Raw genomic sequence first — 10,877 nt, 5'->3', positions numbered from 1 at the left:
GTTGACAGAACATTCACAATACCCATAGGAAATCAAATAGCAGTAAATGACAACAACTAAGTAGACATGGATGAACAAAATAATCACCAATTGTTCTAAGTATGAGTATGCATATCAGACCACACACATATTTTGAAACACACAGAATTAGGCCCACAGAGATCGCGGTACTTAGCCAAGCTATCGAAATTATACATTAGGAAAATGCAAGCAATGCCTCAAGGATACGCATCAATCTATATACTACTCATGATGTCAACATACAAAGTCATATGAGATACACGACTGAGATCAAATCCTACACCAGAGATTCAAGGCTGGTAGTACAACAACAGTAATTTAGACTCGATGAACACAATCTTCGATTACTATGAATCCGAACATTCAAATAAACATTGCTTAATCAATATAGCTGGCAAATAACTTAACAAACATCTTCGACTAAACAAAATTACCACTTAACCAATTACTCTGTTCGAACTAGGTAAAATCAACTTGATGAACATAATTAACTACATTGAGCTTAAATTGATACTACGCTATATTAACTAAGACTAAATTCGACTGAACTAAACGAACGCCAACATAGCTGTTAACTAACACATGAACATAAATTAAACTAAACAATCTAGAATACCAAAAAAATAAAGAAAAGAAAAAGGGTTTACTGACCTCTTGTAGGTGCAGTGAAGTGGGTGTCGACGTCTCGAATCTACGCTCGAATTTTAAAGTAACAACAGAAGGAATAATCCACTTAATCCTTCAAAGAGTATTTCCAGGGATAGTAAAAATATGAGTATTTTAGAAAGGATTCAGGCGTCTGAAAATGATTCCGAAACAGAATGGAATTTTAACATATCTCCAATTTAGAGTAGCAGTAGAGATACAGAAAGAATGTTGAATATAACCCAGTCTTCCCCCCCTTTTCAATTGAATAATTTCATTATTTATAGAGTTGGGAACGAGGAGGAGCGTATGAGAGAGAGGAAGCGGGGAACAAAGGTGACAGAAGCATGGGGGACAGCAGCGAGTGGGAGTGGCGATGGTGGAGAGAACGTGAGGAAAGGAGGGTGAGGAGCAGAGAGGCGTGGGGGACAAGGGAGTGTGGATGTGCAGAGGCGTGGAGATGAGGGGACAAGGGAACGTGGGAGGAAGCAGAGGAGTGGGGGGCGACGATGGTGAAAGGAGAGAAGGGAGAGGAGAAAGAGAGGGAGGCGGGTGAAAGGGATGAAAGGGAGAGGGAGGTAGGATCAGAAAAAGAGAAAAGAAAAAGAGGGAGAGAAATTAGGTTAAAGGGAAAGGGGAAACGGGTTGGACCGGGTCAAAGGAGTAATGGGCTGGATCGGGTAAGGTATGGGCTGGTCTATTAATTTAAATATGGGCTGATATAAATGTGGGTTGGGTATTAAAATGTAGGTTGTTTATTTGGGTAGGGAAATAATATTGTATTTGTATTTTAAGTCATTAATTTGCTGAAAATTGTTAGCTATTCCTCCGCTATTTAATTATTTTCGGGCTTCTGATTTAATGCCCGGTATAATATATATTATGTAAAGACAATAAATAATTAATATGTAAAAAATAGATATTTTATAAAGTGTTGTCTTGTAATTAATTTAACGAATCCGAACCTGAAACGAAAACGATGACTAGCTGTTCAAAATTTGTGGTAAAGTAATGCTCATAATGTTGAAAAATAAAAGTAATGATATTAATAGTAGTAGTAATAAAATATTGTGACAATAAAGTATTTAGCTCGTTAGAAAATTTAGAAACCCGAGTAAATTAAATAAAAGAGGGACAAAATTGGGTGTCAACACTTATGACAAGGTCTCTTGGTCATTCCTTAATGCATTTATGAGGAAAATGGGATTTATAGAAAAATATGTGGTTTTGATATATAGGCTGGTCTCTAATGTTTGGTACTCTATTACAGTGAATGGGATTAGATATGGTTTCTTTCATTCCACCAGAGGACCAAAACAAAGGGATCCCCTGTCCCCAACTTTGTTCATTATTGTTGCAGAATCTCTTACAAAAGCTCTCAATCACCTTCATGATAAGGAGGAATATAAAGGATTCTCTATGACCCCTGCTGATCCTCAAATCAACCATCTGTGTTATGCTGATGACCTGGTCATCTTTAGTTCGGGTTACGAGAAATCCTTGAAAATGATCATAAAGAAACTGAACCAATATGAAACTGCTTCTGGACAAGAAATCAACATGGAGAAAAGCTTCTTTTTAACTCCTACCTACACTGTGGAGCATAGAAAAAGAAGGAGGAGGAGGAGAGGAAAAAGGAGAAGAATGATTAAAAGAGTTACTAGGTTCAAACATCAACATTTTCCAAAAGAGTTACTAGGTTCAAACACCAACATTTTCCATTTAAGTACCTTGGGTGCTCTATTTATCATGGAAGAAAGAGGATATCCTACTTTTCAGACATTGCTAAATCAGTGGTGAATAAAATCAAAGGTGGGCAAGGCAATTTACTGTCCAGTGGGGGTAGAGCTACCTTAATCAAACATGTCGTGCAATCCCAAACCATTCATACTATGGCTGATTTTCCCCCTTTGAAAACTGTATTGATTCAATTAGAAAAATATTTCTCTGATTTCTTTTGGGGACAATCAGAAGGTAAAAATAGATACCATTGGAGCTCTTGGATTAATGTGTTATCCTACTGGAGAAGGAGGTGCTGGTTTCAGGAGTTTGGAAGACATTTGCTTATCTTTTAGTGCTAAAGATGGTGAAGGTTTAGAGGCGAGGACAATTTGTGGTCCTTATTTCTAAAATCTAAATATTGTCAAAGAAAGCACTCTGTGGAGAGGATGATCCAACCAGGCTAGTCTGCTGCTTGGAGGGATCACATGAGAATTAAAAAAAAAAAAAAAAAAAGATTGAGCCTCATATTCTATAGAAGATCAATGAAGGAAGCATATTCTTTTGGTGGGACAAGTGGACTAACATAGGTCCTGTAGTCATTACCCTTAATATCCAAAATTGCCAGGAAAACTACTGGTGACAGACTGCATGGGAGGAAATGAGTGGGATAGAGATTTCATCAACAATCTAGTCCCTGCTCGTATAACTCATATCATTCTGAATATTCCTATTGGCAATAACAGCAAGAAGGACAAGATCATATGGAAGCCTACCACTACTAACAGGTTCTCCTGTACTAGTGCATGGGAGATTTTGAGACAAAGAAAGGAGCCTCACTTTATTTGGAGTAATTTATGGAGTAAGGGGGTACCATTCAAAGCTTCATTTGTCACATGGAGAATTGTGAAAAGAAAGGTACCTTTGGATGACATTACTAGGCACTATTAGGATCAATGTAGACACCAAATGTTGCTAAATGTTGCTGTTGTAGAATACCAGTTGATGAAACTATTGAACATGCTTTCATTTTTGGAGATATGGCAGTCAATATTTGGAATTACTTTACTGGACCCCTTCAAGTCAATGCAACAGCCCAGAATGTGGTTGAGATGATCCAGAATTGAAGAAGCACGTCCACCAAAAACTTTCATCACAAACTGCTTAGATCACTCCACATACATTATATGGGAACTTTGGAAATTCAGAAATGCAGCTAGATATGGCAATAAGAATCAGTCCATCTCTTGGGACTTGTAAGGAAATACTCAGACAGATCCAAAGCTTTATGAGGATGAGAGGTATTTTCTTTGACCATGCTTGGAACTGGGGCTAAATTTGTAAGGAAGTTGATGACAAGACGCCTACTTTTACTAGCAAAATGGTGGTATGGGAAAAGTCACCTGATGACTGGTTAAAAATCAACATTGATGGGAGTAGTAATAGTGGAATGAATACAACAGGGATTGGAGGAGTTGTTAGGAATAGAAGTGGAGAGATCTTGATGGCATTTGCCAATTCTCTTAAGCACTATCAACATGGCAGAAGTGGAAGCTGCAGATTAAGCAATACAGTGGTGCATTTAGAACAGAAGGGACAAGTTTATCCTGGAACATGACTCCATGATAGTGGTCAACATGCTTAAAGGCAACTTATCTCCTCCTTGAGTTTAGAGGACAAGATTATGAAGATGAGGGAGGAGTTTTTTTTTTTTTTTTTTTTTTTTTTTTTTTTTTTTTATGATGAAGGAAGATGAGGGACGAGTTGATCACAGGCAGTGCATTATTCAGCATGTTACAGGGAGGCAAACCAAGTAGCTGATGCTCTAGCCAAACATGGTGCAGAGCTCAATCCTAATCAAAGAGTCAGTGTACAATAACATTCAAAGTCCTACCTAATCAGGCCATTGGACCTAGCAAAATGCCTAGCTTCAGAATTAGGCAAACCAAGGGGAACAACAACTCTCCAAGTAGTTAGCATTATGGTGCATCATATGATCTGGGAATCAGTCCCAACTTTTGCTATATAATCTAATAATTGCATGTAGCTTAAATTTAGGTTCTGACCAGAAAAGCTGTGAGGATGACACAGTGAAACACCTTAGGAAGCTTAACTTTTGTATAGGAATTTGCTAGACAAATTCTAACATAGAAGCAGAGGAGGTAAGGTACTATGTACCCCCTTCCATGTATTTACTTAGAGAATATTTCTAGTAGAACATCTTTCACAATTCCTGGAGAGATGGTTCACTAATATTGGTTTCTAAGGCCTGGTGGTAATTGGCTTGAGCCTTGGGGTGCTCCCTTTCAAGGTCTCAAGTTCGAAACCCACTGGGTGCAAACAATTTCTGAGGGCCATCGGACTGGGGTAAAACTCTGAATTACCCGTGGTGCACTTGCGGGAAACTCCTTGCCGAGGGCCTGTGCACCCCCGGGATTAGTCGGGGCTCAAAGAGACCCGGACACCGGGTGCTTAATCAAAAAAAAAAATATACAAGGTAGGGGTCAATGCCAAACCCCCCAACTCCATCAGCTGTACTTAAAAGTAGTATACAGAGAGATATGCAATGATAAAGTTAAGCTTAAGCTTTCTATTTATTACATCTACCTAGGGCTGTTCACGGTTTTGGTTAAAACCAAAACCAAACCGAAAATTTAATCAAACCGAATAAAAAAAACTGACATTTTGTTTGGTTTGATTTGATTTGGTTTTAAATTTTAAAAACCGATAATATTTGATTTGGTTATGGTTCTAGTAAAAAATAACCGAACCAAACCGATAAATTATATACATAAATTTTATAATTATTTATATGTATAATATTAGTTTTTCATAAATAATTATAAGTATTTTATACCTTTTAATCATTAATTTAATTTTTGGTATACTTATTTCACATGATTGTTTAAGGCCCATGTTTTTAAGAATGTGTCCAAGCCTATGTCTTTAAGTCTTTTAACTCTTTTAAGTGGTAAGTGTAAACCTACTAACAGAAGCTCACGTTAGAGTCTAATGTCTTTAACTTAAATTTTTAGCCTTTCTTTCTCAGCCATTTGATTTTAGGTTTTTTTTTTTTTTTTTTTTCGAATTTATACCTTTCTTTTTTCTTGTCAGAATGGGTCCTAAACTTCTAATATTTTTCATATGTAAAGGACAGAGGTTGTAGATTTGGAGGTTCCTATAGAAGATACTTCAGTAACATCAGCATTTGTTGCAACTCAAGTACATGGTAATACCCTAATACTTCTTCTATGGGTAATCCTCCTAAAAAGCAGAAAAGAACAACTCCTTGTAGTCGAGACCCTAGCCTTGGGGATAATGATAGAAAAACATCTGAAGTTTAGGATCATTACACAAAATTTTTTAATAAAATGGGAGAATTGAGGGCAAAATGCAAGTACTGCCCCAAAGTTTGGGATCATTACACAAAGTTTTTTTATTTCATATATTTTCATTTTAATTTTAGGTAGTCTTTATGTTTAATTAATATGTATGTTTGTAACAACTAAAAGCTCCTATGCTCTACTTTATTTAAGTATGTGTATTAAGATGATAAAAATGGTGCAGTCACTACTAAGTTAGTTTTTAGCTTTATATGTAATAGTTTAGCAACTTTGGGTAACTTGAGTACTACACTATCACTAATAATAAAAATGTTTCTATGATGTATGTTCCATCTTAAACTATAAATAAAAATTATCGTTTGAACAAAAAAAAAAAAAGATATGTCTTTTTTAACTTTTTAATGATAAGTCTCATGGCTACTAGTCATAAACCGAAAAATCGAACCAAACCAATAATAACCAAACCGATGATTATTATTTTATTTGGTTTGGTTATGGTTTTATACATTTAAAAACCGACTAAATTGATTTGGTTATGGTTTTAATCAATAACCAACCCAACCCGAACCATGAACACCCCTGCATCTACCCATTATGTGGGTGTTGTGAATGTTGTTTTTAACTATAAATTGAAACTATAGTACACTTGAAATTGGAAATTACCATCTTAAGAATACATCGTGTGAAAGTTTACATAAAACAAGGGCTGTATAAAAAATTAGGAAGAAGACAGAGCAACGCGTTTTGGAATTTGTAGCACAAACGTTCTTCAGTTCAACTTCAGAACTATGCTCCATCGAGTAGCCGATAACCCGAAAAACAGTTTGTTGTTGCTTGTGCTCTGAAAATGTTACATTACAGACAGCAGAGAAGAGTTTCTGCACAACTTGTTTAGATATGTTTTGCTCAATGTACCACGCAATTAAAATCCTGGTGTAAGAGATTTGTATCATTTTCCTTCAGTCGAAGTTGGGCTTGATAATACTGGTACTGTCGGAACAGATGGGCGTAGGAGAAGGTATAGGGCTGGACCCAAAAAAGGAATCACCGATAGCGGAAGAAGCCAAGATCCTTTGTCATACCTTGAGATATAACTCTGTGTTATTAATCAATTATTTTTTTCATAAGGTGGGAATTACACTTTTGTGAGCATGAACTTACCACTTTCGAGCAGTCATGTCATTGTAAATCCAGAAGGGTGCAAATGCTGATAGTAAACTGAAATCAATTGACGTCGCATGGATCTGCAGATAAATTAAGTATTTATATTGGTCTAATGCAAGGTATGCACAATTGACTCGAACAACTCATAGCATAAAAATCCTTAAGGTTGTTATCTAGATTCTAACAAATGTTTTTTCCATGGTATGAGCTAGTTAGATTCTTGAATCAACTTTAGCCAGATGACAATAACATAGGGGCTAAACTAGTGATAAAAGGGTCACGAGTAGCTTAAATTGAGACTGGCACTAAAGTCAGATAATTATTGCAAAGATCAACAATACCACATCGATTCAACTACTGAATTTATGGTAACAACATAGACATTAAAGTAGACACTTACGAATCTGCTTTGACTGAAGTATTGGTAAAATTCCTTCCAGACATCTCCATCTGATAAACCTGCATAGGATATTATCCCTAGCCCTGCAGCCATTGTGATCTGAAGTGTCATTAGTTAGGAGAGAGAAAAATAGTTCAACCATCAATATTATAGCACATCAGATCCGTTTTCTAAAGTTTATAACCTTCTACTCTTGTCTACAGAGCATACAATACAGTACTCGCACCCGTCCAAATTTATGTGGCACTTTTTGATTTCCGAAAGTCAATTTGACTAATCTTTTTTTAAGCTAAATTGGATTAGATTTTCTTAGTATTATAAAATTATTAAGATATTAAAAAACGATATGAAAAGTACTATAAGTTGCAATTCTTCTCATGTCAATACGATGAAAACATGCATTTTATAGTGTTGGTAAAAGTTCATATAGTTTTTTTTTTTTTGATTAAGCACCGGGTGTCCGGGTCTCTTTGAGCCCCGACTAATCCCGGGGGTGCACAGGCCCTCGGCAAGGAGTTTCCCGCAAGTGCACCACGGGTAATTCAGGGTTTTACCCCAGTCCGATGGCCCTCAGAAATTGTTTGCACCCAGTGGGTTTCGAACTTGAGACCTTGAAAGGGAGCACCCCAAGGCTCAAGCCAATTCGAAATGTACCACATAAATTGGGACATGAAGTACCATTTAGCCTGCCAGATTCACTTCCCTTTTGTGCTTACTTCCGATTCGATTTGGTGGTAAGAACATTTTTAACATGCTTATACATAATAAAAATTCTATCCTATATTCTTTGGCAAGAAACATGGACCATCATGGGTTAGATATTCTTACTACACAAATATCTCCAAGACAACTAGAGAAGAGAAGGTCTAGAGTTTTCAAGTGAAAGAATTCCTTACCCCTGCAGTTAACTTTGATTCTAACAGATTCAAAGGCCACTTTTGAAGCTCAGTTTCTTCAACTGGCGGAGGTGGTGGTTTCCAAAGAGCAAAATAAGGAATGAGAGCATATGCACCACCAAAGCATGAAAGTACAAGAAAAGGCCAGACAGGAATGCTGCCTTTTGAACTGCAGAAACAAGGGTTTAATATCAGGTAACTGAATCTTTTGTCCGTCCAAACAAAGGAAATTTGGACAATTTTAAAATGTGGTGGTTTCAATTCCCAAGTTTCAGTTACACCAGTTATTCCAGAATGTTTGAATTGCACTTGATCACTCCAAGCAACAAATGTTAAATTATATATAGAGCCAAACTAGAAAAATCAAGAACTGTACAAATCTCCTCGCAGACGAGAAGGAGAATGTGAAGTGACTTCTCATTTCCTTTTCACAGGGTTTAGTATTGATGAGTGGCAGTGGCGGAGTTAGAGCATAACATGCGGGTTCACCGAGTCCAGTAGATTTTGCACAAACCATATATATATATATTAAGAAATCAACTAAATATCTATAAATATTTTACGGTGAACCCAGTTATTAGGTCGTTGTAGGAAGTCTTAAACTTCAAGTCTGGATCCGCCCATGCTGATGACAGGCCAGAAAAAATGACCTAAAGCAAATGGCGTCCAAGAAGTTACCTTCTAGCGGTAGGAAGGAGCAGCATACTGTAAACTAATGGCCACAAACCCATGATGTACCAAAGTCCCACTAACACTTGATTCATTTGGAAGCCATCATCTCCTTTCAAATTAAGGAGCTTCTTTAAGAAATACATATCTGTTAACTGCAATTATAAAGTAAAAAGGGACTAAGAAAAACACAACACAAATTGGAGAGATATAGAGATAAGAGTGAAGCAACCGAGTGTCATGTTCATAAAGGAGTACTTATTGACAAGCATTTGGGGTGCATTTGGTAGGGAGGAAATTACCATGTTTGGTTGGAAAAAAATGTTTTAAAAAATATTTTTTCTAGGAAAACAAGTTCCTTATAAATGATGAAAGTAGAGAAAACCGGTTCCATAAGTGACATTCCAAGTTCATTGCCCCCTCCCCCCAAAAACAACACCCACCCTCGCCACCCCCGAACCCCCACGCCTCACCTCATCCCACCCCATAATTTGCTAGATTACATATAAATGCAGTTGGGATAATATTTTTTTGTTTACTTACCAAACACTACAAAATAAGTAAGAAACTTACTTGTTTTCCTAGAACAAGAAAACATGTTCTAGGAAAACATTTTCCATGGGAAACACACCATTTCAATCACTTGTAGCACACTCAGTAATTATTTGCTTCTAAATTGCCTCTTCCAGGACAGTCCATACATTGACAGTAAGATCTCTTAAATGCTTTGTACCACAAACCAGTAAAAAAAATAATAAAAAAATAAAAATAATATATATATATATATATATATATATATATATATATATATATATATATATGCAAAGAACATGACTTTAAGGTGAGAAAAAAAAAACCACAAAAAGAGAATAATTAGCAGCAAAGTATGAAGTGATACCGGGGTCTGATTAGGAGCAAGGAAGAAAACATAATACATCAGTCCAGACCACAACCCAAACAGCACAAACGATGTTGTCCTATCCCATTGGTCTCCATTATTATTTCCACCTCCTAGCTCTTTCTCCTGTAAAGAATCGTCTACATCTTTTTTCATATCTGGTTCTTCTTGATTTTGAAAGTTTAGTGAACTATGACATATATACGGACTACCCTTTTGCCCAAATCCTGAGATTTTGGTGTTTACGTAGTTGCAAGTGTAGATTGAGTTCTTGAAAAATTGGGTCTTGGGATTCTTGATTTTGGCACTGTTTGGAAATGGAATTTTAGTGGTAAGTTTATGATTTCTTGGAAGTAGTAAGGAAGTAAAGTTAGAGGAGATGAGGCTGGTATTGGCTAACATGTTGTTGGGAGTTTTTAAGGAAAATGAAGCAACTAGCAATCCAGTAATGCTACTCGGAAAGGACCAAAATAACTGATAATATCTCATCACACGTGTTCAACTTCAAAGGATTATCAAATGACATCGTTGTTCCTGATGTAAAAATTTACTACATTTTGTTTGGCTCTCAAACTAGGGCATGTTTGGATTGTTACAAAATCTTTTTATGATACTTTTTATTAAAATTAACAACATATTGAGCGCAATACCACGAGTGGGATCTGGACACTATTCATTAAAATTATATAAAAAAAAATTATTTGTGCTTTCAAACGTATATTATAAGTTAATCATTTAGAATATGTTGATGTTAAACCTCGGTTGTTTCAATTAATAATGATGCGTGTAATCAAAGTATGTAACACATTTTATATGGCTACATGGTTGTTTCAATTAATAATGATGCGTGTAATCAAAGTATGTAACACATTTTATATGGCTACATGATAGACGATTGAGAACACACGTAAAAGTGTTTAATAAAACATTTTATTATATGTTTGTTTACCCCGAATTTGGGTAAAAATTGAATTTATGAGTGAAGTATAGGATATGTGGACACAAAAATTTACTGGTTCAGGCTAATGAGAGAGAGAGAGATAAATGATGCTTTTATATACACTTGCTATTACAATATTCTTGATCCTCAAAAACCAACCCCTAAAAGTAAGGAGATGTCC

General features: G+C 36.1%; 1 protein-coding gene across 1 annotated transcript; it reads right to left on the bottom strand.

The window, feature by feature from the left end:
- Positions 1-6,370: 6,370 nt before the first annotated feature.
- On the bottom strand, positions 6,371-10,266 carry LOC132616861 (uncharacterized). The gene is made up of 6 exons (XM_060331610.1): positions 9,757-10,266; positions 8,868-9,013; positions 8,190-8,358; positions 7,294-7,392; positions 6,891-6,973; positions 6,371-6,811 (listed from the first exon to the last, which is right to left on the bottom strand). The coding sequence occupies exons 1-6, from the start codon at positions 10,243-10,245 to the stop codon at positions 6,679-6,681; spliced, it is 1,119 nt and encodes a 372-aa protein (XP_060187593.1). The 5' UTR covers positions 10,246-10,266; the 3' UTR covers positions 6,371-6,678.
- Between the last annotated feature and the right edge of the window lie 611 nt (positions 10,267-10,877).

This window comes from Lycium barbarum, chromosome 11 (genome assembly GCF_019175385.1).
Source record: "Lycium barbarum isolate Lr01 chromosome 11, ASM1917538v2, whole genome shotgun sequence".
Taxonomy (NCBI): domain Eukaryota; kingdom Viridiplantae; phylum Streptophyta; class Magnoliopsida; order Solanales; family Solanaceae; genus Lycium; species Lycium barbarum.
Note: the sequence above shows the minus strand (reverse complement) of the source record. Positions and strands in the feature narration are given on the sequence as shown.

What these genes read in the sequence shown, in the direction of transcription:
- LOC132616861 (XM_060331610.1), bottom strand. Translation starts at nt 10,245, where the DNA reads ATGAGATATTATCAGTTATTTTGGTCCTTTCCGAGTAGCATTACTGGA. An exon ending in TTGCTCCTAATCAGACCCCG is followed by an intron (nt 9,014 to 9,756) that starts GTATCACTTCAT and finishes TTATAATTGCAG; the next exon opens with TTAACAGATATGTATTTCTT. An exon ending in GACATGACTGCTCGAAAGTG is followed by an intron (nt 6,812 to 6,890) that starts GTAAGTTCATGC and finishes TTATATCTCAAG; the next exon opens with GTATGACAAAGGATCTTGGC.